This window comes from Nicotiana tomentosiformis, chromosome 12 (genome assembly GCF_000390325.3).
Source record: "Nicotiana tomentosiformis chromosome 12, ASM39032v3, whole genome shotgun sequence".
NCBI classification, from domain to species: Eukaryota; Viridiplantae; Streptophyta; class Magnoliopsida; order Solanales; family Solanaceae; genus Nicotiana; species Nicotiana tomentosiformis.
In genome coordinates this window covers 22,736,331-22,763,950 of record NC_090823.1, presented here as the reverse complement: position 1 = coordinate 22,763,950, position 27,620 = coordinate 22,736,331, and the positions used below count along the sequence as shown (strand labels likewise).

The 27,620-nt window shown below is 35.6% G+C and overlaps 3 protein-coding genes across 4 annotated transcripts; 1 reads left to right on the top strand and 2 right to left on the bottom strand.

Moving 5' to 3' along the window:
* The first annotated feature begins 1,562 nt into the window (after positions 1-1,562).
* Positions 1,563-13,959, top strand: LOC104108520 (enhancer of rudimentary homolog). The gene is made up of 4 exons (XM_009617581.4): positions 1,563-1,702; positions 4,832-4,925; positions 12,905-13,025; positions 13,499-13,959. The coding sequence occupies exons 1-4, from the start codon at positions 1,568-1,570 to the stop codon at positions 13,590-13,592; spliced, it is 444 nt and encodes a 147-aa protein (XP_009615876.2). The 5' UTR covers positions 1,563-1,567; the 3' UTR covers positions 13,593-13,959.
* Positions 13,960-15,384: 1,425 nt separating this feature from the next.
* LOC104108521 (pectinesterase inhibitor 6-like) lies at positions 15,385-16,123 on the bottom strand. Its single transcript, XM_009617582.4, has one exon. It carries the CDS (start codon positions 16,060-16,062, stop codon positions 15,475-15,477), a length of 588 nt encoding a protein of 195 aa, XP_009615877.1. The 5' UTR covers positions 16,063-16,123; the 3' UTR covers positions 15,385-15,474.
* An 847-nt stretch (positions 16,124-16,970) lies between these two features.
* Positions 16,971-24,681, bottom strand: LOC104108522 (probable folate-biopterin transporter 2). Of its 2 annotated transcripts, none has more exons than XM_009617583.4 (5): positions 23,574-24,681; positions 20,191-20,450; positions 19,986-20,081; positions 18,358-18,528; positions 16,971-17,865 (listed from the first exon to the last, which is right to left on the bottom strand). In XM_009617583.4, exons 1-5 carry the CDS (start codon positions 23,944-23,946, stop codon positions 17,260-17,262), a joined length of 1,506 nt encoding a protein of 501 aa, XP_009615878.1. In that variant the 5' UTR covers positions 23,947-24,681; the 3' UTR covers positions 16,971-17,259. The 2 variants fall into 2 exon arrangements, with proteins under 2 accessions (XP_009615878.1, XP_018630474.1); XM_018774958.3 differs by having other exon boundaries at positions 23,606-23,761.
* Between the last annotated feature and the right edge of the window lie 2,939 nt (positions 24,682-27,620).

Below are 27,620 nucleotides of genomic sequence, written 5' to 3'. Positions count from 1 at the left end.
TTATAATACTATTTTAATCCTTATGGAAGAATGTGATAACAATCCCAGGATAACTAATTTCAGGATAATTAATCCTGAAATAACTTGTTTCTCCACCCAACGACCCCTTAATCTGTATTGACAGTCTTGGCACATTAACATCTAAATCAGCTGGAGGTTTGTTCTTCATTTTATACATGTCACAATAAGTGATTTCAAGAACTTGTGGTTGGCAATTTTCTTAAAAATTCTACTAAGAATTGCTACATGAAGTTTACTATTTTTGGTACCAAATTGTGATCAGTCTGAATATTTAGTTCCCCATGATTTTTTGACAGGAGCTATAGATACTAGTACTCCAATATGGATGATGACAATATCCAACTTGTGCCCTTGAAGGAGAAAACAGAAGTTTGAATTATTTGGAGAAGTTTCCTTGTACTTTTGTGCTGTACATGTTGTAAATCCTTTTTTCCATTTGTTCTTTATAAAAATATTTATTTTTAATAAAATATTGAACTAATTAAGACGGGAACAAATGGAGCAACATGAACAGTAAAAATTCATGTAACAAATCCTAACTAGTTCTTGGATTTGAGACGTAATAATGCTAATTGTTGATCAATAGAGAAGCGTAGTATGTTTAATAAAAGAGTCAATTATACTTTACATCAAACAACATATTTCTCTATTTTATAGTATGTGTTTTGCTCACCTTTATGACATCACTTTTATTGGATATTAATTTGTAATATATCAAACTAAACATTCACAATAATAGATACAAAGACTTGCTTCTGATGTTTGTATTACTAATATCTACATTACATTCCATGTATTATTAATCTCTCATAACTTGTTGCTAGATATAACAAACGGGCGGATCGGGTCGGATATGAACGGCTCAAAACGAGCAATGCAAAAACGAATAAATTATCCGACCTGACCCATATTTAATACGGATAGAAAATGAGTTAACAGACGAATAATATGAATATCTAAATTATCGATGACTTCTTGAACATGACAACTTTTGGGAGAATTTCTAGTGGGCGGTTGGACATAAGAATTATGAATTTTTGGAATAAAAGGGAATTTATTTCATGTGAAAATGATATTTAAAAATTAGAGTTGTGTTTGGATATAAATATAATTTGGAGATATTTTTTAATTTTTGTGAGCGATTTTGAAGTGAAAATTTTGAAAAAACGATTTTTTGAAGTTTTTTAAATTTCCGAAAAATTCCAAAATTCAACTTCAAGTGAAATTTAAATTATTTATGAGCAAACACTAATTCCGAAAAAAGTAAATTTTTTTGAAAAATGGTGAATTTCTTTACTGCCAAACGAGACCTAGTCTTCCAAACTTGAGCAACTTCCAATTTGAGTCTTTATAAATGTAAAAGTTAAATTTATTAATTATCTATTTTTTAAGTGAATAATATAATTCGTTTTAATAGTTGACCAATTTTTAAAAAATTTATTATCCAATTTATTTTTATTGAATAGTACGAATGAATAACTATTTTTTATTTATTTTGCTGCCACTACTTGTCCCAAACCAAAAAAAGGACTATGTCACTATTTAAATGTATGATATTCACGTGAAGACGCGACTATTAAAGCAGCCCTCAGATTTTCCCCTCCTTATTCCTGCGGCTTTTTCGTTTTCTCTGTTTGCAAACTCACGAAAATACAAGCCTCGTCGTTCTTCATTCGTAATGGTAAATATCATTTTTCAATTCAAACATTATTTTCGTGCTTCTTTAATTGTATATCATGTGATTGTTAGGGCTCTGTTTTCTTCCTTTCTTCAATTTGGGTGTATTTAGGTTATGCCATAGGAGTGCAAAGTAGAAATTGGGTGTATTTTCATGCTATTAGTTTTGGGGCTTTTGAACTTATTTTTTGTTTCTTTTTAACCCTGTGATATGGTATAGTGTTAAAGTTGAAATTTTTGGACCCCTACTTTTTGTCTTCTGTTTGCTGAGATGATTATGCTTTCAGCTGGCTTAAATCCTTTAACTTATTTTTTTGTTTCCCACCCGGTGTCCGTTACCCGCATTAGAGCCTGACTAAATCCGAATTCGTGCCGGGAAGTCCCACATTGGGGGATAAAGCGCTCCTAACAAAGGTGACTCCATACCCAGGGCTCAAATCCGCGACCTCTAGTTAAGGATGAAAAGTACTTAACTAACTACTCCTCTATGTTAATTTAAACTGATAAATGATTACAAAGCTACCGGTTACTTTAGCTTTAATTTTTGTTTATGTTTTTTCTTTTGGCCGGGTGGGACGGGAGTGGTATTGGTGAGATTTGAACCAATATGACTTGACTAGTTAGTTGTTGTTGTTGTTATTGATGACTTGAGTGTAAGCTTAAATTGCAACCACTAGGCTATAAATTCAGTCTCATCTTTGTTTAGCTTTATTTGATTATTTTGTGGGTTGTTTGAGGGAGGAGAGGGGGGTTTGCGAATGGGGGGAAGGGGAATCACATGGGTGAGATTTGGATCATGCACTGCCCCAGGGCTTTGGTCTTGTGTAGGCTAGGCGCTTGTAGCAGGTTCGAATACTACCATAGTAAAAGCCTGGTATTTAAATAGAGAAGGGTAGAGGGCGGGTCCACTATCCACCGAATTTCGAACCGTCCGCTATTGGCCCTCGAGGACTTCTCGGTTAGGTGAAGTTGCAATCAGTAGGTCACAACTCCAGTCTCATCTTAGTTCAGTTGTGTGTTTTGGTGTTGGAGTGCCTTTTTTCCTTTATGTTTCTTGGAGCAAACGAGGTAGTCAAGAGTTGAGGGAACAAGGTGAGACATTTCCGGTGAATTAAGCTTCATTTTCAACAATTATATGCAATCATAATTGTTTTTAAATGTATACAATGGTTGAACACTTCAGAATGAAGAGAGACGAAAATTTCGGCTGCTATGGTATGGTTATGGTTGAGTGGGTTGAGGCATATGAGTGACAATCTGGAAATCTCAGTTTTTACCCAGCTACAACACTCAGTTTGAGATAATTAGCTTTAGTTTTGGTAGACAATTTTACCCAACACCTATGTTTGTATGCACTCAATCTGGCCCAAACGTCAGCTTTGTTTTAAAAATATGGAATGAAAAAAAGCTTCTAGTTATGCCTACTATCCCCCCTCCCTTGGGGATGATCATTGTAATAATGTTGCAATAAAGACATTATATTTCTATTGAAGTAGATCCACTGGAATAGGTTGTGCCCTCTAGGAATTCTATGGTAGCAAATTGACGGTTAGGGGAGCAGTTTTGTGCTAAGTATATCCCACAGATGATGTGTGTATAATTGTTGTGTTGTGACATATCGTAAAAGCAGATATGCTGAACTGATGAGTAAATCAGTTGTTCCTCTCTTACTTTTGGTTTTTGTAATTTATCTATTAAGTTATTATTTTCTGGGGGTGAACTGGGGTGCAAGAGGCACTATTCATTACTAACTAGTAAAGGGCTGCTAGATGGACTATTCATTACTAGTTAGTCAACACCATTGCAAAGTCTTTGCTTTTCCTCCGTTTTTTGAGAAAGACTTTACTCTTCCTTCTTAGAGCATTAATATATTCATAAACTCTTGATTCCAACAGTCTGTAGAAAGGGAAAACCGAAAATCCATGTGCTTGATTAAATGGTTTGATGATGCGTGTACATGGGTCCTTATAGTACTACTGGTAATAAGGCGGAGAGGGAGGGGAGTCGTTAAAATGAGAAGGGATAATAGAAGTTATGGTCATATGTTAGCTATGATATCTAAAATTCTACCACTAGCATATGCTCAATGTTTAAAATTGGTAGAAGCAAAAGTCATGTGAATATAATGTTTCTGAAAAGACTTTCTTTTATCATGTGAAGAAACACTTCCTTGAGGAAGTTCCACTGTGAAATAAAATGAAATGATTAGAGTAGGTTGAACTTCTGTTCCAGTTATGACTGAGCCTCTGGTACTTAAACCTGTCTTCACTGATTTTGAAAGTCTTAGCCCTATTAATGAGGATGTTTATCGATTCCTATGCTTGGTATTAGTTTCTTTTGCAATGGTATCCTGTTGCTCTCCCATGGCTACACCATCTGATGCTGCTTCAATAAGGTCTTGTCTCGTTTTCGTCAAAATCATAATATGCCATCTTGTTTTATTATCTTTACCTTATAGTATGATTGCTTGGGCTGTACTGGATCACTTTCTCTTTCAAATGTTCTTTCAGTGGAAAGAGATTTTCTTCGTGATTTATGATCCTTATCCTGGGACGTACTGTATCACTTTCTTTTTTAAAATGTTCTTTCTGTGGAAAGAGATGTTCTTCGTGAATTATGTTTCTTATCCTCGAACATGGCTTTTACTTTCTTTTAAAGCTAAGGTGCCCAAAGTCTCCAATCCTCTATCTGTAACATTTTCTGAACGATCACATACATAGACATTTTTGTCCACTTTGTCTACCTTTCATGCCAAAGAAACATTCACAAAGACACGCGATATAAAAGTTCTGATACATCTGCAACAATATTTTACTAACAGTTGAGAGAAATTAATCTACATAGTTCTGATTTAAAAATCTAAAAATCGTGTTCCAATTTATATACCATTTTGGACCTTGGGACATCCCCAAAGAGAATATAGCTACGTCATCGGGCTTACATATTTTTGGGGTAAGTTGTATTTGCATTCTGATTCTGAGAAAGGGGTAAAGCTTTGAAAACTAATAGGAATACTGTATGGGACAACATGTTCTCACTGGCATGATGCTTATGACTTAAATACATGGAGAACAAAAATGAAGGCAAAAAGTTACCTGCATATTTATTTGACAACTCTTTGGGTGTTATGCAGGCCAACAGGCATACTATTATTCTCATGCAAACATCTCAGAATAGAGCAACTCGCACTTTCATGGATTACGAATCAATAAGTCAAGCAATGGATGGTATTAATCATTACACTATAACTGCATGCACTTTTGAGATATACACTTCCTGGATTACCTATGAAATTGCTTTAAAAGTTTTTTTTTCTTTTTTCGTGAATGTGGGTAAGCAGAAATATGGCATGAAACTAGGAAAATATTTGAATCACAAACCTATTTGTCAATTACAGATTTATATCAGCAGCTTGAAATATGTTACTAGAATTCAACATATTTTAGCAATCTACCTGTAGTCCTTGCAAACAATTTCATTCTGTATCATTATCTATAGGAGAAAATCCTTCTTTCTCTTATAAAACTTTGACAAATGCTTATTCTGTACCTTCTTATCGAACCTCAACGAACATTGGTCTGACTAATTCAAGTATGTTAATCTTAACTTCCCATTTTGTTCATCACACCTTTAGAATTATGGACAAGAGCTTCTGTGAGAGTAAATATGATAGACAAGAACTAGGATGGATAAAGGAATGAAGGGTATCTTTTGACTACAAGGTAAAGGAAATCAAGGCAAATAGAGAATCACTCTTATGATGGGATTGGATAGTAGAAAGGAACTGGGACCTGTATGGACTTACTTTCTAGGAATAAGTAGGATCATTACGTCAAGGGAAAGGCCTTCTTAAATCTCCATAAGACTGCATTCTTTTTCTTTTGCATTATAGGTGTGTTGTTATAGACCCCGTGACAAGCAAGAAACTTCATGGTTCTGGAATTAGTTAGTCTAGGGATGTTCTTGCATTTAATTGACTCAAGCCCTCAATGACAGTCCATATTGCTGTTAGAAGTTTATTCTGAGGCACTACATAGAGTTGTGAGATCATATGATATTCAGGAAAGTGCTCTTTCCCCTAATGCTTATACACATCTCCAAGTTAAGAAAGTTAAAACCCGTCATGTTTCACTAAAATTCACTTGGATACCTTCGATTTTGATCCACCCATCCGTTAATGGAAACAAATAGAAAGGCTTTTGCACAAGACGATAGTTATTTGTTTAATACACTTGGATGTTAATTGCCTGGAAAATGTGAAGTATCCATATAGGAAATATCAACTAACTAAACCCTAGAGAGAGAAGATGGAGTCTTTCCTCCCACCCAATCTCCTCTTCTTCCCTTCCTTTCTTCATTTATAACAGAGATAGCCCCTCCGCGACCAACCCTCAAAAAACATCTCCGGCAGAAAAGGACCCACGCACCCTCACGCGCCACCGGAAGGAGTTTTCCAGCGGTCCACGCGCCGGCGCGTGACACTGTTTCCGGCCAGATTTTGGGAATTTTTCTTCAGAACAACCTCTTCTCCTCGCAAATCCGAGCCTACCCATCCAATTAAAATCAAATTCCAACCGCTTTTATATTTTTCCGGTGTGAACAATGTGTTTTCCAGCATTTGAGTACTGCAAAAGCTTTTCCGGCATCGTTCAGTACCGGAAAATACATCTTTCCTTCCTACACCCTATTTTCACCCACTGTGATTACTGATTCTCTTAAATAAAAGTTATTTCTTATGGGGGAAAATAGAATTTATCTTAACGCTAGTTTTAAATCTTTTGATATCATCAGATGGACCTCCAACAATGATACATGGTTCGATTGGGTGGAGAGAAGTCGCAATATGATGAGACGCTTCACGTTAAGCAAAAAGACTATGGAATGGGTCTGTAATGTGCTCAAAGAAGCTTCTAATGACCAGAAGAATGTGGTACGGAGATGGAAGAATAAGGACAGACTAACTGAATATTTTTGTACTAGGAAGTACAATGACCATGGGAGATACATGAGTATATTGTCTTTCAAAAGAGACAATCGTGAGGTCATTATAATCCCTGAACTTGCTTTGAATGCAGGATGGAGAGACATTGCATTTAAGATAGAAAGGTTTATTAAATGCTCCTCCCAACTCAATTTCATAGGGCCACCCAGACTTTCTGTGGCAAATTACCCTTATGCCAAAGCAGTACAAGAGAGAGAATGGCAATCAAACAACCTTCATGAAGCAGTTGTCAGCACTAATAAAAGAGGCATCACGATCCTGGAGCCAAATGGGATGAAAGATAACGGACTTCTGACAAGATGTATCATTGGGTACTTTGAGAAGGAAACAACTGAGAGACCTACACTATCAGACATTTGAAGATGGGTCTGTATAACGTGGAAAACAACATTTGGAGTGAACATGTATAGGATGGCTGAGAATCTTTTTCTGTCTGAGTTCCCCAACAGAAACATGGCTGAGCAGATTCTCCAAGGAGAATGGAGGTGGAAGAAATGCAAGCTTTATCTCGAATGGTGGAACCCCATCACCGGTTGTCTTTCCAAATCCATATCTGTCAAAAGCACCCGGATCAGAGCCATGGGAGTCCCCCTACATCTGTGGTCACATAAGATTTTCAAAGAAATAGGAGACCTTTGTGGTGGGTGGAAAGCTACGGAAGAAGAGACAGAACTCAAAAACCATCTCAAGTGGGCAAGAATTCAATTAGCAGGAGATGGCTGCAATATACCAAACGAGGTAGTCATTGAGAGCGAGGGGGTCAAATTTTTCATACCAATATGGCCTGAAAGGAAAACTCGCTTTGAACTAGGGCCGGAGATTTCCAGGGAGACAACCGGAGATGACACAGGATCGAAGCCTCTGAAGAACGGTCGGACAAAGATAACCTACGAGGTAGAAGGGATACAGGATAGCCTTTTAGCTGTAGATGGGACGGGTAAGTACCACGTGAGGTGTACTGAGTACATTGACAAAAATAAGGGAAAGGCACGTGCAATGCAAGAGGATGGTTTGGGAGAAAAAACATTACTTTTGGGCCAATCCAGCGTGTCCAGCAATGTGCCAGGTATTAAAAATACAATTGGGCCTGACTGTGCAGCCCAAGTCATCTTTAATGAATCATATCTGGAGCCCACAGAGATAGCAAGGTTCGACTCTTTTCTAGAAGAAACGAAAGCTGTTTTGCATTCACAACAAGAAGCCAACCAGGAGAGTCAACAGAGGTTCGTTGATGTAGTTGCAAACTTGGGGAGTTCACCACATGCGGAGATGCTGATGCTAGAGGAGCCAAGAGAAGAAGAACGGAAAGGGTTACAAGAGATGAAGGTAGACGATGCTCTGCCACTAATCGTAATTGGGGAACCTCATCTTATTTTTGAAATTGAGTGTGAGAACCAACTACATCTCAATTCAATTGGGGAAAATTGGGAAGTCGAATATGTTGAACCCCTTCTGGTTCAGCATCAGGAGTCTTTTCTGGAGAAAGAGATGGATGTGACCTTATGGGTTCATCAACATTTGCTCAAACTCAGCAAAATGTTTGGGGTAGATTTTCAGGGACATGAAGAAGAAGCTTTGGAATTACTTATGCAGATATATAGTTGTAGACAAGCTAGAAGGATGGAGCCAGCACTAGACATCAAGAAAACTAGATTCAAAGGGGCATACGAGCTGAAAGGTTTGGTTTCCTTTGATGTTAAATTCCAGAGCAACGGGAAAAGATTTAGGGGAAAAAGCCTGACACTAATTGATCAATGAAGTTCAAACTAGTTTCATGGAATGTAAGGGGACTTATGATTTGGCTAAAAGAAGGATAGTAAAGAGTTTAGTTCAACTCTGGAATGCATATATTATCTGATTTCAGGAGACTAAACTTGAGGGGGAAATACAAGAGCTTGTTAAGCAGATTTGGGGAGGGCGCTGGGTGAAGATTGCTTGTCTGGAGTCTAGTGGTACTAGAAGGGGCATTATGATGTTATGGGATTGTAGAATCTGAAAAGCGGAAGTCGTTCAAATTGGATCCTATACATTTGCATGCAAATTTGAGGCATTCTTGCAGAACTCTGAATGTCACATAACAGGGGTGTATGCCCCAAACTGTAATATTGAGAGGAGGAAAGTTTGGTGGGAGATAGGAGCTGTGAGGGGTTTGGTGGAGGGCCCATGGGCTGTTTGTGGTGATTTTAACGTTACCGGATTTCCTTCTAAGAAAAGGAACTGCCTTAGGAGATCCAGAGCTATGGTGGAATTTTCAGATTTTATAAATGATATGAATCTGATCGATCTTCCACTAGGAGGTGTTTACACCTGGTTCAAAGGGGATAATCAAATAATCTCCTCAAGAATTGATAGAATCCTGATCTCTGAAGAATGGGATGACACCTTCAGGAACATCAAGCAAACCCTCTTCCAACGACTAATCTCTGACCATGTTCCTGTGTCTTTACAATGTGGTTCTTGGGAGTACACCAAGTCATACTTCAAGTTTGATAGCTGGTGGCTGAACACATAAGGCTTCATAGATAGAATCAAAGAATGGTGGACATCTTTTGAATTTTCAGGGAGGCTAGATTTCATCTTAGCTTGTAAAATGAAAACACTCAAAGGCAAGCTGAATGAATGGAGTAGAAGTAGCCAAGGGAATTTGGGATTGCAAAAGACCAACATGCTAAATCACTTAGTAATGTTGGACTTTACTCTAGAATATAGAGCCCTAACAGAAGAGGAATCAATGAAGAAGGCCTCTCTTCTCATGGAATATGAGGAACACCTGAAAAATGAAGAAATTGCATGGAGGCAGAGATCCAGAGCTCTTTGGCTTAAGGAGGGGAACAAGAATACAAGTTTCTTCCATAAAATTGCTTATGCACATAAGAGAAGCAATAAAATTGATCAGTTAGTTTATTCAGGAAGAAACAATTGTAGAGCCACAAAGAATCAAGGCTGAGATCATTGACTTTTACAAAGAGTTATATACAGAGAATGAAGAGTGGAGACCTGTGTGCAACTGTGATATATGTCCTAAAATATCTGAAGAAGAAAAGGAGTTCTTACAAAGAAGCTTTGATGAACAAGAGGTGTTGGGGTGTTTGAAGATGTGTGCAGTGGACAAGGCTCCTGGACCTGATGGTTACACAATGCGTTTTTTTTATCAAGTGCTGGGATGTATTGAAACAGGACATTATGGAGGTTTTCCACAATTTTCACTCCCGCGAAATCTTTGAAAAACGTTTTAATGCATCATAAATAGCCTTGATCCCCAAAAAGGTAGGTGCAAAGGAACTGAGTGATTTCAAGCCTATAAGCTTGATAGGCATATAAGCTAATTTCAAAAGTTTTGACAGAGAGGCTTAAAGGAGTGATGGAGAAATTGGTGGATTCACAACAGATGGCTTTCTTCAAAGGAAGGCAAATAATGGATGCTGTTCTAATTGCTAGTGAAGCTGTGGATTCAAGAACGAAACAAAAGAAGCCAGGAATTCTGTGTAAACTAGACATCGAAAAAGCATATGATCATGTAAACTGGAACTTCTTGTTAAATATGCTATGCCAAATGGGTTTTGGGGTAAAATGGATCAACTGGGTGAAATATTGTATCTCCACTGTCAAGTTTTCAATCATCATAAATGGATCTCAGGGTGATCCTTTATCTCTCTTTCTCTTTATAATAGTCATGGAAGGTCTGAATAACATGGTTAAAAAAGCAAAAAGCAATGGGTGGATTAAAGGGTTTGAGGTAGCTAGAAGTGGAAACAATAGTCTGGAAATCACACATCTTCAATATGCTGATGACACATTAATTTTCTGCGATGCAGAAAAGGAGCAGCTGAGGTTTCTAAGAGTTATTCTAGTACTGTTTGAAGGGATTTCAGGACTTCATGTTAATTGGAAAAAGAGCCATCTTTACCCAATAAATGAAGTACCTGATATGGAACAATTGACATTAATCTTGGGAGGTGAAGTAGAAACTCTACCTACTGTCTAGCTTGGCATGCCTTTGGGTGCCAAATCTAAATCATAGCCAAATCTAAATCAAAAGAGATATGGAACAATGTTATTGAAAAGTGTGAGAAGAAGCTGTCCAGATGGAAATCCTAGTACCTATCAATGGGAGGAAGACTCACCCTCATCAACTCAGTTTTAGATGCACTCCCAACATATATGATGTCACTCTTCCCTATTCCTGCAGGAGTCATACAGAGATTGGACAAACTAAGAAGAAACTTTTTGTGGCAAGGGAACAGAGAAAAAAAAGATTTTTCACTTAGTCAAGTGGAAATCTCTTATAGTTGGCAGAGCTCATGGTGGACTAGGCATCAGGAATTTGAAGGATCATAGCAATGCTCTCAAGATGAAATGGCTATGCAGGTATTCTCAAGAACCCCAAACCTTATGGGGTAATGTGATCAAAGCCAAATATGGTGAGAAAGACAAGTGGATAACAAAGGAAGTAAATACAGCATATGGAGATCCATCAGGTCACTCTGGCATATTCTAAAGAACCACTCATCTATCAAAGTGCAAGATGGCAATAAAACCTCCTTCTGGAAAGATAACTGATTGGGAGATGGATGCTTAAAGGACCTTTACCCTAATATGTATGTTCTGGCACAACATCAACACAACACAGTAGCTGAAATGTGGTCCCCACAAGGATGGACACTTGTTTTTAGAAGAAGTTTGAATGATTGGGAGGTGGCCAGAATGACTGACTTATACAAACATCTGGAAAGATTCATAGGTTTACAGAGTGGGGTGAACACAATAAGGTGCCAGGGAAATAACAGTGGCATCTATAAGGTGAATACAACATACAAGATCTTGAATCAAGCTAACCAGCTGATTAATAACTAGCCTTGGAAGCATATATGGAAAATCAAGATGTCCTATAAGGTAGCATGTTTTTGTTGGTTACTAGCAAAGAAGGTTGTTCTGACACAAGACAATCTTATAAAGAGAGGGATTCAATTGTGCTCAAGATGTCACTTATGTGGAGAAGATGTTGAGACAGTTAGCCATCTATTTTTACATTGCAAGATAACTGACCAAGTTATGAAAGATCTTTATTAATCTCAGGGGCATAGCTTGGACAATGCCTAGTAAGATTACTGAAGTTCTTTTCGGTTGGGATGAAGCTGGAACTGGAGCAAGAGACAGAGATAGATGGAGAACTATCCCAGCATGTATTTGGTGGACAATCTGGAAAGAAAGGAATTCCTGATGTTTTAAGGATAGAAAAAATTCTGTGCAGAAGATTAAGCTTAATTGTGTTTTGTTTTTTTGCTTTTGGTGTAAACAGATCTACGCAGAAGATACTGTTTCAATCCTTAGATGTCCTAGTATCTTGTTAGGCCTGAGGTCCAAGTTTTTTTCTTTTGGCTACTCACTTGTAAATATGGTTTCAGTACAACCTATGTACTGATTTTATTATAATATACAATATGTTACCATCTCAAAAAAAAAGTGCTCTTTCCCCTAGCAATTCAGGTTTATACTTTGATCCTTTAAGCCATAGGCAGCTACCATTGGGTATTATCATAAAACTTGAGAGGTACTTAAGTTGAAAGGAGAATCTTGTTACGAAATTGAAGTAACTCATGTAGAGAAGATTGTCACCCATTTTAGTCTCAAGGATTGATATGGGACAGGATTCACCAAACATGATGTTAAATAACCTAGGCTGAGTTGGTCTGCCTGCTCTCTAGAACTTCGGAAACAGCCCCACTTTTCCTGCAACCTCTTCCATCCGGCCTCCCCATACTTACCCGTCCTAAACCCTCTCTCTCCACCGTAGTTTTCTCCTCCTCCCTCTCAAGCAGTTTTCAGGCTAAGTGAACTTCAATAAATCCAACTTCATAGCCAAAAATTGGAAAAGAATAGGTCGAATAGTAGCAAAGCGCAAAACTTGCAGCATTCTATCATATGAAGTAAACATTGGGGGGGGGGGGGGGGGGTATTGCTGGAATGTTTGCTGAAGTTTTTACTTTTTTCTTTCTTGCTCCTAATCGTCTTTCCCTGGCTAGGAAAAAGGAAGCACATAAATTGATTATTGTGGTTGTAGATGGAGGAACAAAACAAAATCTTCAGCAGCAGAAGACATCTTCTTTTTACTTTTTTTGCATAAAGTCGTTACCATCTTCATGTCATTTAAGTTTCAATGTTCTCTTCTGTTATAGACCTTTTTTAAAACGTTTTTCCCTGCAGGAATTTGTGCTTTGTATGAGAGGAAACTCAAGGAACTGAACCCAGCCATCAGAGAAATTACATACGATATTTCAGATCTTTACAATTTCATAGATGGGCTTGCTGATATGAGTGCTCTAGTGTACCACTCTCTCTCTCTCTCTCTCTCACTCTCTCACTCTCTCTCTCTCATGCATGCACACACTCAGAGTCCACCCATGCGCCCCCTGTATAGAATCCCAAGCCAGAGAAATATGCAACTGTTACACATTCTGTCCTTTACACAGCAAAAGCATATATACAACAACAACCCAGTAAAAATGCAAAAGCATATATGAAAATGTAAATATGGCTCCCTGAGAGCGGATCTATGCATGCTACCTCTTTCTTTGCACCAAAGTTTTCAGTTCATCTCAATGATTTTGAAACACTGAGACGTCATATGCATGTTTTCTTTAGACCTCTCGGGTATCTGTACTTCTGTTTATTAACCGGATGAACTGCTATGTGCGCATCAAATGATTGGCCCGTGGTCCATCATACTTAGACATGATTCTTAGCACTCACTACACTGTTGAAATGTAATTAATTCCAGCATTCTTTTATGACTTGCAGGTATGATCACTCACTCCAGGCTTACCTGCCCTATGACCGACAATGGATAAAACAGAAAACATTGCAACACCTGAAAAGGCTGGCATCACATTGATTATTGTTTTGAACGCTAGTTTCTGTCTACCATATTGTTAAATTTCCTGTTGGCTTTTATGAAGAAAAGAGCCGTGAACTGGAGGGTCAGAGTGTAAGAATCTCTTACGATGGGAACACTATGTATAATATGCTTCTTTTCCCTGAAATCCAAATCCTATCTGCAAAATTTCAAGTGGAAACCAACTGTTGTCGGAACAGCACGCTGTACTGGCCTTGCAATTTGAATCGTGGATGTATAATTTGCACAAGTTCTGTAAATTGTACGAGCATTTTGAACGTGATAGTGATTTTATGAAACTTCCTGTACTTTTAAGCTACTTTTAGTGGATATATATATATATATATACAAGTTTATCTATGATAAATTAGTTGATCAATTAGGTGGGCATGAGCAAGCCTTGGTTGGACTTAAGACACCTTATTAAGGAAAGGAAGCCCAAAAGCTGTCTGATAGCCTGTTTGGCCAAGCTTCTCAACAAAGAAAAAGTGCTCTTTTTTATCTTTTTTTTTTTTTTTTCTCAAAAGCATTTTTTTTCCCTAACTTGGGGTGTTTGGCCAAGCTTTTTTGGGGAAAAAAAGTGCTTTTGGGAAGAAGCAGAAGCAGTTTCTGAGAAGTAGAAAAAGTAGCTTCTTCCCAAAAGCAGAAGCAGTTTTGACTTTTCTTCTTACCAAAAATACTCTTAACAAAATATAGTATATACCAAAATAACCGTTAAATCTAATATTTAGGATATTAATGTATAAATATTTCTTATTATTTTTAGGATAGCTTTCTAATATATAGTGACTTTAGGGGTGAATGTTTTTATATTTCTTGAATGATTTTTAATATATTTAACTTATATTAAAAGAATTAAGTACTTTTAAATTTTATTTTCATATTTTACTTAAATAAAATGAAAAGGTTTAATTATTGCCTGTAATAACAGATTTTTAAGATTATTTATTTACTTATAATATTAATTATTAAGCAAATCTATTCATGTCCTTATTCATAATTTGATACTTAAAAGCATTTTCTAAAAAAAGCTTGGCCAAACACAAATTATTGCTCAAAAGTGCTTTTCAGAGTGATTAATCAAATACAAACTGCTTCTTTGCACAAAAGTATTTTTTTCAAAAGCACTTTTGAAAAAAGTACTTCTCAAAATAAGCTGATTTCTCCGGCTTGGCCAAACAGGCTATGAGTTGGATAGGTGTTGTTGCCCAATTCGTTGTTTTTTGCTCAACTTTAGCATCCTTAATTTGAAATGCAGTGTCTTGAGTAGTTTCTTCTTCCTTCTAGGAGTTTGTCCCATCCCCAAAGCTCGAAAAGGGTGGAGGAATTTCATCCATCTCGCCATTCCGTGGTGGGGTCCAAAATCTTTGGTTGTTTGTATTTTGTTTAATTTGTAATGCCCTCCATCAGAATCATGTATCTATTGCTAGTCTTTAGACAATAACTATGTCAAAGTTGGAATATGAATGGATATTACTTGCTGTGAAGACATCCATGAATGTGATTTTCTAAGGATGATGTGTCTACTTGTTATTACTTGTCATTTTCAAATAACATCTATTTCATTGTAAAATACACTTCTTTCTCCAACGTGTAAGCACAAGTTAAAGTATAAATACCAACTTTAACTCTTATGCGACACTGTCATATTGAACTATAATGCACTTTCAATCAGAGGAGAAAAATATCTTCAGTGAATAAAAGTATGTAATTCCATAAGCGGGGTCTAGGAAGGGTAGCGTATACGTAGATCGTACTTGTACCTAGTGAAGGTAGAGAGATTGTTGGGGGAAAAAAATTGACCCAAAATATATTGATATGGTTGGTATTACATATAAGGAAGTAATTATTTACCAGATGTAAGAAAAATCTTTAATTTCTTCTATGAATTTTCTAAGCATTCTGGTCCAGTTGTTGCAAGCTTGTTAACCAAAGCAAGTGCATTGCTGGTCATGTAACTCACATTTGTGACTCTATTTAAGAGTAACTTAACTTGTTTTCTCCTCCTTTGGTCTTCAAATCCATCTAAACAAGTATCTTCATCAGTAAGTGCAGCACTTAGCCAAGTAGTCACATCTCCCATTTGGTCATTAAAAGTTTGGCTGCTAAGTTTTCTTAGCACACCAAGTGAGTTGTGAAGATTGTCAAGTGCATCTTGAAAACATTCAGCACAATCTAAAAGAGCAACTCTTCCTCTCCCTTTCAAGGAATTGTGTTTCTTCAATTTCAATAGGGATTGAGTAACACCCTTGGCTTGGCTTAAGGTCACCGAGACCCCGACCCGGGCCCACTTGCTAGGGTTATTCTTAGCCGTGCTCGAAAATGATGCTAGCGAATGCATGCAGATGTCCTGGTATCGAGTCACACTGCATGCATCGCGAACATAACTTTCTCCTCCCTTACTCGAAGCCGTTGTCGAACAAATTAGTATAGTTACCCATGCTAAGACTAACATAAATTTCCAAGTCATGGATAAAAGTAAAGAGATTTGATTGAAGCAAATAAAAATTGGTAATATAATGTTTATATGAAGCCCCTTTATAAAGAAATATGGTTTATGACTAACTAGGAAAGTAGGGCAGTTTTTTTGTGTGTGTGTGTAGTTAGTTATGAAGCAAGAAGGTGATGAATACATTAAAAGAAGGTAACTGTCTTAGATAAAGAGGGAATAGATCAGGAGAATAATGATGAACATGTAAAAAGGCCAAAAGGCAGATGAGGTTCACATTAATACAGGAGAAAAAGCTGTTTATTATCTATTTCTAACAACACTTTTTTGGAAACTAAGGAAAAGGAAGTGAAATATGAGATAAATCAAATCTTTATTTTTTTACCCACTGAGTGTGGTAAGATAATTCGGATTTCTCCACCTTCAAGTAGAGGTCTTGGATTCGAGTCTTTGGAATGGAAACTTTCTTGGTAAGAAGCATCTTACCCCCTTAGTAGACCTACCAACGCGAATCCGGACTAGTCGAGCTAATAGATCTTGAATGCCTTAGTGCCTAAGTAAAAAAAAGAAAATCCTCACTTTTAACCGTTTATTACAGGGAAAATACTGTTCTCTTTGTATTTTATTTCCCCTATTAACCAACAAAAAAAGTATACTTTTCATTCTTTCCTCTTCTTTTCCTTTCCTTTTTCCTGTGGGTTCCAAACAACTTAGGGGGAATTCTTGAAAAGGCATTCATTTACAGAACATAAAATTTTTTTAAAAAAAAAAAAAAAAAAGAAACAACAAAATAAGAAACTGTAAAAACTCCTGATAAGTTAAATATAGTTACAAAAAAGCATCTCTGAGGTTTCATATAGCACAATCCATTTCTGCAGTTTCAAGCTCTAAACAATAATTTACAAATATGATAAGAATTACATCCAATATACAGAAAATTGAGCAATAAATGAAAAATCACAAGCTGAACGAGTGAATCACATTGTTCGTATACGATCCACAAGAAATAAGTGTTTTACATGTTTTCAGACTGTAATTTCCATGTTCACATTTGTTATCAATGTGACAAAAACTCATAAAGACACAGAAAAATGAATCTTCTATCCAGCAACTTTTACTATCTAAACTTTAAACGAAATAATAGATGGTGTCTAAAACTTGTACCTCGTAACTATCTCTATAAGTATGGTGTTACTTCCATAAAACGTGTATAATCCGCTATCTAGCATCCATGTTGCGAACCAGAGCGACAAGTTCAATATTTTCATTCTCGGTTGCTGGAGTTTCAATGTTTTCTTTTGAATCCGACACTTCATCAGGAAGGCTAGAGGAGTTAGGATCACTTCTTGGAACCAAAAATAGTACAAAAAGTGGAGTGATTCTCAAAATGTTCCTTATCAAAATGGCGAGCCAGAGATTATCAAACTGTGTCCTTGTAACTTTAAAGACATGAAGCAACAATCCACCTCCCCATCTTGATGTAAGAAGTCCAGTATTGTCGATTGACATGAGCAAGGCGAAAAATGTGCCTTCAATGCCAGAAGGACAGAGCTTGGAACTTAGAACAAGAAGTGGCATCCACTTTAGTCGTCTGATCATTTGAGATACGCTTGCGTCTATCACCACAAAGAAATAATCGGGAATGCCAAATTTCAAATTTAAACGTAAGACCAGCAGCAAATCTAGCATTCCTGACAGACCAAGCAGTAACTGAGTCCAAAAGAGCAGGTCTCGGAAACAATAGTCTTTCAGTCCATATTGGTACAGTATAGTCACCAATAACGATCCAACGGAGCCTACAGCTGATATATATCCAATACTTTCCTGCAGGAATAAAAAGTTTACAAGGTTACATTTCCATTGTTATCCCCAAAAGAGTACAATAACTAATCTTAGTCTAATAATCCCTTATTTGTTTTTGTCCTCATATCATTAATCTGGTATTGTTAGGTAGAGAGAGGATACTCTAAGTTACAGCAGAACCTCTCGTGTGACGTCTCCTCACTCTTAACTAAAGCCTTACATGTTGGATATTTTGGAGATGAGTTACTCCCTCCATCTCAATTTATGTGGCGGTGTTTGACTCGACACGGAGTTTAGAAAGAAAGGAAGACTTTTGAAACTTGTGAAGCTAAATTGTTCCTAAACAAGGAAGTATAACGTTCTTTTGAGACTGACTAAAAAGGAAAGTATGACATATAAATTGGAACAAATGGCATTTTAGTTTCCCTTTAATTAACAATAAGTTTAAGGAATTCATGATTCTACTATGTACTTGGCTTGATTGGAATGTAACATGTCTAGCAGTTATTCCACCTTCGAAAAATGTGGTCCTCCGTCTGAATCTGTTGCCCAGTAGAACATTCCTTCCTGGATATCTAAACTCAGCGCAAAGGACAAGTACATATAAAGACATGGTCGCCAAACTTCCGGGCATTTCAAAGTTTTCCACATAGCCTTGGCAGCATCAGTGAAGTTCTGGTTTACCTGAAGATGCATCAAGAGGATTTGGGATAATTACATTTTTGAGCCGCCCAAAAAAAAATAGGGGGGATTACATATAAATACAACTCACTCGCATGTATTGCAATTAAGTGGCCTATATTTAACTTTGCAAAGTTATAGCCCAAAAATAATAGGCTAAGATTCAACATCCAACTCCAATAGGTTCTTCAAATTACTATTCTTTTTTTAAAAAAAAAAAAATTGCTCAAGCTTTTAATCTAATTTTCAAATCAGTAATTGTAACTCAAATATTAGTTCAACAAACCAAATTCATTAGGGTGGTAGAAATTAGATTTTTAAGATGATCCATCGTTGTTGAACACACTTAAATAGGTAGATTTAAATTTCGAATATGATTTTTTGTGAAATTTAGAGTGGATGTTGTTTAGACTTGTTAGAAATAGTACAAGAAGGTTGTATACAGAATTTAAAGTCATTTAATGAAGATTTGGACTGGTCCACCATTGTTGAACAAGCAAATAAGTGGGTTTAAATTTTGAATTTAGTTTTGTAAGAAATTTGGAGTGGGTATTATTTAGACTTGTTAGAAACTGTATAAGGAGGTTGTATATAAAATTTGAAGTCATTTAATGGAGATTTGGATTGGTTTTGAACAAGAATTGCAACTGAAAATCGTGGAAGAATTTCGTCTGCAGACGCCTGTATAAATGGGTATAAAAATGTAAAATGGTGTATAAGAGGTGTTCATACACACATATACACTATTATACAATATTATACATCATTATACAAAAACTTACTTCGTCTTCTTTCTGGTGTCTCTTTTGAAATTTAACTCAAATCTTGCTCAAATCTACTCCAAATCACTTCAAATTTAAATTTTGAACTCCTTTTGATGTTTTGAATCAATTGAAACAACATCCAATCCAAACAACTAACAAACTCAAAAAATCTTATTTTCGAAAGCGAAGCTTTGACTGGCCTTCAATAGTGGACTTCTACTCTTCATTTGTTTTACATTACAACCATGTGACACAGGGGGAGAAGCAACAATGACAACTCCTTGAAGCATATGTAGAAGATGTGAGGAGAGAGAGAGAGAGCGCGCCAAATAAAAACGAAAAAACTGACTTACAATTTAACGTGGCTAAAGGGTGCAAAGAAAATTTCAAAATATGTACAACCTGGGCCAAACCAGGTTAGAACTTCAAATGTGGGTCGTTTTCGGATGAGCCGTAGGCCTAAGTGATATTTAATGTAATTTTGTCAAAACAATAGCCGACAAAGTGTATATGTTTTGTATATTAAGTATAAATATACATATAATATACATATTATACACATAATCAGTGTACATGTTTTGTATATTAGGGCTACCGCCTGTAATTATTTTGCTGGCGGGATAAAAATGTAAAAAGCCCTTAGGATTTTAAAGACTGACCTATTCACTAAAAAGTAGCCAGATGAGGTGTAAGTACCTGTTGATAAGCAAAATTGTATGTCTGAGGTTCCTTGAGCAAAACTCCAACCAAAAACACAAGCACAGCTGGTATGGACAATAAGCCATACACCCCCTTTTATTCAGAAAAAAAGGATTCAGAAGTAATCTTCTATATTTGGATATTCACTATGCTATAATGAGAATATCGTAGGTTGTTCGAAATTAAGGGATAAAAAGCTAACCATAGGGCCAAGTAAGTGAACTAAGGTACCACTTAAAGAAAATCCGACTAGTGCACCAATTGAGGAACTCAAGGAACATAAGCTTTGCATATCAGCTGCAAGGGAAGGATGAGAACCACTGTTTTGTGCAACGCATGCATCAACGGTCACGTCCGCAATTGCAACCCCCGCACTTCCTGCGGTCAAGGAGAGCAGTGCAAACACAATATGCAAGTTCTTGTGCAATGATAAGAATAGCATCGAGACAACTCCAAGAGAACCTGGAATCATTGAAAAGCCGTACTTCGATAAAATTGAAAATATACCAAAGAAATAATTTACAGAGAAGATATTCAGTTATTTTCCATCGAATCAACTTTGGAAAGGGGAATTAATTTCTTACATCAGTCATTAGCTAATTCTGTTAGTCAATATAGATGTCTCCTTATCAAGTACATAAAACTTAAGTAACAAGATATATGTCAAATTGTCAACACTTTCATGATCCTTCTTTCAAAAGACTTAATACTATGTATACATTGTTCTTGGCTGTCAACATTTTCTAAGATCAAGATACATTTCCATTTTTATCGTTCTAGGTAACGGCTAACCGCAAGAAAAGAAAGAAGGAATTTGTTCTTAATAGGATGAAATGGAGTCATTCACATGGACTTGGAACCTTATAGCAGTCAACACTTTTACCTATTTGTTTGCATCTTAAAATAATTAGAATCATGGCACGGAGTTGAAACTCATAAATCCAAATAGGATCTTCTAAACATATGCTATAAGTTCAACCACCTCCTCTTGCACTGTTAGATTGCTAAACAGGTCTGGAGCATGTTGGTAAATCTGTGCCGCAGCTGGTTTATGTCAAAAACCTCAGACCAATATCACCTCAAGAAACAGAGAATTCTAACCAGAAAAATACTAAAGCAGTGACACAAAAATTGAGAGAAGGGAATCATTCATTGCTTCATCTAATCAGAAAAATCACATGATCATCTAATTTTATGCTTTTTCACCCCTTCAAACTCTTGGTATTTTGTATTTCAAAGAATGCTTAGTAAAAAATTAACAAACCTCAATAGTAGCCATTGCAGATTGTTCTTGCATCTAGAGCTATGATCGAACAGACACTAGTTATCCTAATTTCATGATCCCACATATTTCCATAAAACGTTACCCTAATTTCAATCGTTTCTGTATGCCGCTTTTAAATCATCATTACATCACTATACTGACTAAAAGGTGAAGTTTGATTCTACCACCACCATGGTATTTCAAGGCAAGAACTGATGGAAGCACTGGCACTCAAACACAGTTTTATCTTGAGAGCAAAGATGGAAAACTTTAATGTTCTTTCAAGGGGGGAAGAAATAATGTTAGTGTTTTTCTTTTAGCATGACTGTAAATGCCACCATAAAAATTGACTCCTGCTTCTCCACAGAACAATACCCCACAGAGTTTTACTACAAAAATACCCATCAAATCTTGCCCAACTTCTCAATTTTGATCTCCAACGGCAGGCCTCCTATCAAACCCAACCAATGCAGCATACAACTTGTTTTTATTCAAGTTGCATTCTCTCCTCTGTGTGTGCACCTAAGTTGCTCCGACACGGCAGTTTAGGTGCCGCACCCGTGTCGACACGACACTAGTACGGCTGTGGGTATGAAATCCATATCAGATCTGGTCAAATAATTTTGGGTACTTTGACCACGGCGGATGGAAAAATTTGAGACGAGATACAATTTGATTCCCGAATCAAAACCAAAACTATGATAAATTTGAAGAAAATAGCATACCTTATCTAGGAAATTAATCCTTTACTTATGTACAACTTGAGAATGAAAAAGAATTCCACACTTGAGAATACAAAAGTATTCCACAAAATTTCTCATAATTTAGAATTTTTTTTATTTTTTTGAATTATTTTTAGCCGGATCCCCGTACCCGTATCCGTATTAGGATCCATATCCCCAAATCTTAGAATTTATATCTCGAAAGATCCGACCTCTAGATCCGCACCTGTGTCGGACACCCGCACTCATGTCCGAGCAACTTAGGTGTGCACATTTACACTGTGTGAAACGATGATATATAGCAAAATCGTGGAAACAAAAATTGTTTTGGGAAACCAAACATCTATGTCAAACCTAAAATCATAAACTATGAAGAGGAAATTTTCCAAGAAAGAACAGAATTTCATTGAGCAACCACATTCCACTTTTAATCTACCAAGCAACCAAGCCAAAAAATCAAAGAAATATAACTGTTAAAAGTACAACGAGTATCTAGGAGTGCATAGGATATTACTAAAGTTGATCAAGTTTTGGAATTACCCACTTCAATTTAAGCCTCAATCATCACTACTATTATCCAACAAAAAAATTTAGGAATTAAATTTGTTATTAGCTAATGTTGAGAACCATAGGCCAATTGACTCTCTGGCGGGAGGCATTCCTGAATATCTTATATCCCCATTTTGGAAACAGCAATGAACTACAAACACTCTACACAAAATAAAAAAATTAATTTTTTCGTACCCGACAGGTAAAAGGGCAGCCCGGTGTACGAAGCATCACGCGTTCACGCAGGGTTACGGAAAGGGCAACACCCCAAGGGTGTGACATAGTCAGTCCATCCTGATACAAGTATTAGTGTTTGATTCCACGGCTAGAACCCCTAACCTATAGGTCACATGGAGACAACTTTACTGTTGCTCCAAGGCTTCCTTCAGGCAATTTTCAGTTAATTATGGCTCTAGCTTTGAACCTTACTGATGAGAGCTATCTTTAGATAAAGAGACAATTATATTACTCTCATTCTTCCAATGACGACAAGAGTGGTTTGCTCTAGTGGTGATCACCCTCCACTTCCAACCAAAATGTTGTGAGTTCGAGCCACCCTAAGAGCAAGATGGGGAGTTCTTGGAGGGAGGGAGCCGAGGGTCTATCGAAAACAGCCTCTCTACCCTAGTGTAGGGTTAAGGTCTGCGTATAAACTACCCTCCTCAGACCCCACTATTGGAATTATATTGGGGTGTTGTTTGTTTGTTTTGTTGTTCATTCTTCCAATGACAGCTGAGGCTAAGAGCAGAGAAGTTTAACTATAGTTCTGGAAAAGATATCACATCTGGATCTTATCTTTTTGTACCAAGATTCCCAGTTATTTAGTGGACATCTGGAAACCACTAAACAATATTTTCCTTTTTAGTGATAACTCCACTTATGACATGGCATTTTCCAGTTTTAGTAAGTACTACAAAGTTATATGGATAGATTCCAACTAGTTTTATCAGCCTTAAACAACATTAACTATATCTAAACTAACAGATAATCAAGAGAAGTTCTAAAATCAGCAAGAAACTAAAAAAATCAAAATGGCATTGCATAGTTTACCCGCGAATAAGAAGTAAGGTCTGCGACGATACCCCAAAATCGGAACAACATCAGTGAGAAGACCCCATAAAGGCTTAACAATCCAAGGAATTGAAGTTATCCCAGAATAAACCTGAGATTCAGAAGGCTGCACTTTTTGTACATCCTTCATATAATACTCTGTCCCTATCATAGAAAAAGCTCCACCAAGTCCTTGGCTTACTCCATATACAATCACAACACCAAACACAAAACTCCAGTGCAATTCCACAGCTAGCATTTTAAACCAGTTGATTGGAGCACACAACATAGAACTACAACAGATCCCGTCGGTATTCTCACTTTCTTCAACTTCCTCTTCACTATGAATTTGAAGTTTGGATTCTTCCCCCATAACTCACCAAATACTTACAAATGGATCTCAAAAGAACAAGAAAACAAAACCCCAGTTCAAGATAGAGTCTTTTCAAGATTTTGGTACAAAAAAATGTCTTGAAAAGTCAACTTCCAAGCAAATGGGGATCCCTTGAGCTTGTTATTTCCATGGTATTTTAGATAGTTTTCTCCTTGAATACTCCCAATCTGTAAAATGGACTAAAAAAACAAGAAACCCCCAGTTCAAGATTGGGTTTTCTCAAGATTTTGGTACAAAAAATGACTTGAAAAGTCAACTTCCAAGAAAATGGGGATCTCTTGGGCTAGTTTTACACATGGGATTTTAGAGATTTTTCTCCTAGTTAACTTTGAATACTCCCTATAGGTAAAATGGTTTCAAAAAAACAAGAAAACCCCAGTTCAAGATTAGGTTTTTCAAGATTTTGGTTCAAAAAAATGGCTTGAAAAGTCAACTTCCAAGCAAATGGGGATCTCTTGGGCTTGTTTTCACCCAACTAACTTTGAATATGGTATGTTTTGCTCAAAAAGATTCTAACTTTATCTGATATGAAAGCTTTGTTGTTTGCTAAATGCTCAAGATTGCCCAAAACTATGTGTCAAAGACCATTAATTAATCTTTCAACTTGCATATTGCTACTAAATTATACTTTTTCTCTCTCTTTGAAGAGGGTAAGAATAAGATAGATTCAAGAATGGCTATAGGGGACAGGTAAAAATTACAAGGAGAAGATGATTTTAACAATTCTTTGTTCACACTTCACATCAACATTCTGTATATATTGTAGTTTATTATTATTGGCTGTCATAAAAACTAACATTTCAAACCAAGACTACGGCTACCTGCTTTTTCCTCTCTTTTCCTCTACTGTTTTGTCTCTTTTAAAATCAAAACTTCTGTTGTCCATTTTAGTTTTCCTAGTTATTAAAAATAATTGGTACGAAATACTTATCATTTTAAAAAATTAAAATATTAATTAATATATTCCTATTTTACCCTTATTATTATTATTTTTTAAAATTAAAAATAAATAAATTACGTACAAAGAAAATTTAGTGAAGAGAGATCAATATGATGGATGATGGAAGATATAAATAAGGATATAATAATCAAAAAGTCCTTATTAATAGTTTCTACAGGGACATATAGAAAAAAAATATATGACAACTAAAATGGATAGGAAGGAATAAAATAGAAAAACTATGTCCCCATGTCTGTCATAATTTAATGTATATTACGCTCGATATCTTTGTATAATCTCTTTTTGTACTTTGTTTTTGTTTATTTTGTTGTGGGAAAAGAGGGAACAAGAGCACATGCATAAGAAGAGAGAAATTAACTCTAAATACTTAACACTTCTCTTCGGATGGAGTTTTTGGCCAATATTGTCCCTTATTTTTTAGGATAAGTCTATTTTGGTCCCTCAAATATAGCCACGAGCATATTTAGTCCCTTAACTATGCTAAAGTGGAGCACATTTAGTCTCACTGACACAACGTGTTCAAAAACTAACGGTGTTACCCAACTCTGATTCATGAAGCAAATCTTCTGCTCTGAAGCAAAACGTTTCCTCTCCTTTTATTGGATAACGCAAATTATCATTTTAATTCCTCATTTTTAGATAATGTCTTCTAAAATTTTGACCTTGAAAATATCCCCTTCTGTGCTAGTTTTCAATGAGAAAATGACATTGTATAGCCGTTGTAAAAATAATAGCCGAAAAATATATATATATATATATATATATATATATATATATATATTGTATGTTAATATACAAAAATTATATAAATTTTATATACTTTTTCCGCTATCAGATGTAAATAATTTCTGAAGCGGGTAAAAGTGATAATACAACTTGGTTATTCGTTTGCTTCAATAATATGCCTAGAAGTGATCCTTGAAACTCTATTTTTTTTCAAATTTTAACTTTTCTTTTTGGAAAAATCAACCAAAATTTTTAAATGTATATATATATATATATATATATATATAAATTTTATATATTTTTTCGGCTATTATTTTTACAGCGGCTATACAGTATCATTTTCTCATTGAAAACTAGCACAGAAAGGGATATTTTCAAGGTCAAAATTTTAGAAGACATTATCTAAAATTGAGGAATTAAAGTGATAATTTATGTTATCCAATAAAAGGAAAGGAAACATTTTGCTTCAGAGCAGAAGATTTGTTTCATGAATCAGAGTTGGGTAACACCGTTAGTTTTTGAACATATTGTGTTAGTGGGACTAAAGGTGCTCCATTTTAGCATACTTAAGGGACTAAATATGCTCAGGGTTATATTTGAAGGACCAAAATAGACCTACCCGTCGGGTGTACAAAGAAAACCGATAAACCGCACCAAACTGATAATGCGAGTCAAACCGAAAAAAAAAAATCCAATATGGTTTGGTTTGATTTGGTTTGGTATTGAAAAATAAAACCCGACCATAACTGGTTTGGTTTGGTTTTAACTAAAAACAAAAGTTAAACCGAAACCAAACCAACTCGATAGTATATTTATATAATTTTTAAAAATATTTTATACATATAAATATTTATTGTAATATAATTTATAAATATTTCTTAAACATTTTTATAATTTTATTTTTTAATGTATTATTTCAAGTTTAGACTTAACAATCTTGAATGGTAAAAAAAATTAAATACTATAAATGTAGTAACTCAAACAAAGTTCAAATCAATACTAATGCTAACAAAAGAAATTCAATTCAATAATAGGAATGGCGATAGTGTTGGATAATTATTTTAATTTTACATTGGTTTATAATGAAAATGTATAATTTAGTTTATCTTTTTCTTTAGTGCTTAGTTATGTAATTAATATTAGTACTTATTAGCTATACTTATTTTAGCATGACTTATATAGTATTTTTAGATGTTAATTTTCATTATGGCTTATTAATTAATAATATTTATTTTATATAATTTTATTATTTTATCTTTGCTATTGAATATTTTAGTATAATGCTATGACTTATCTCATATTATTGTGTTAGTTTCTAGAAAAATACATTATATAGTTATTTTACTAGGGCTTAAGAAATATTTGGAGCATAAGTTACATATTTCATGCTATGAAGACTTTATCGGAAAAAAACCCAAAAATCCGAAAAAATCCGAAAAACCCGAGAAAAACCGATATTGAAAAATCCGACTTTGTTGGTTTGGTTTGATTTGGTTTATAAATTTAAAAATCTGTCACCATTGATTTGGTTTGATAATTGAAAATTTCGAACTAACCCGACCTATGTACACCCCTACTTCTCATGATTGTTGTTTCACGTGACTTTTAATTATTTAACTTGAGGCTGGGATAGGATTAGAGCAAAATGTTTTTTATATCAAATTAATATTTTTTTATTACTTATATAATAAATAAGATGAAAATACACATTAATTAACTTGTTGTAAAAGTTGGATGTAGGTAAGTATTTGCCGGGGAGAGGTACGGTGGGTAAGAGGGGCTCTAGTTTGCTATGGTCCCATTCTTATCATTAGTTTAAAAATATTGAAAACATAACGTTGTATAGCCGCTCTTAAAATAATAGTCGATATATATATATATATATATATATATATATATATATATATATATATATATATATATATATATATATATATAAATTATATAAATTTTATATACTTTTTTC

Excerpts from the sequence above, each read along its gene's own strand:
- LOC104108521 (XM_009617582.4), bottom strand. The coding sequence starts at position 16,062 with ATGACTTGGAAATTTATGTTAGTCTTAGCATGGGTAACTATACTAATT.
- LOC104108522 (XM_009617583.4), bottom strand. The coding sequence starts at position 23,946 with ATGGGGGAAGAATCCAAACTTCAAATTCATAGTGAAGAGGAAGTTGAA. Across the intron at positions 18,529-19,985 it reads ACAATTTTGCTTATCAACAG|GTAAACCAGAACTTCACTGA; the intron begins GTACTTACACCT and ends ATGCATCTTCAG. Across the intron at positions 17,866-18,357 it reads GAGGACCACATTTTTCGAAG|GAAAGTATTGGATATATATC; the intron begins GTGGAATAACTG and ends TTATTCCTGCAG.
- LOC104108520 (XM_009617581.4), top strand. The coding sequence starts at position 1,568 with ATGTATGATATTCACGTGAAGACGCGACTATTAAAGCAGCCCTCAGAT. Across the intron at positions 1,703-4,831 it reads GTCGTTCTTCATTCGTAATG|GCCAACAGGCATACTATTAT; the intron begins GTAAATATCATT and ends GGTGTTATGCAG. Across the intron at positions 13,026-13,498 it reads GCTGATATGAGTGCTCTAGT|GTATGATCACTCACTCCAGG; the intron begins GTACCACTCTCT and ends TATGACTTGCAG.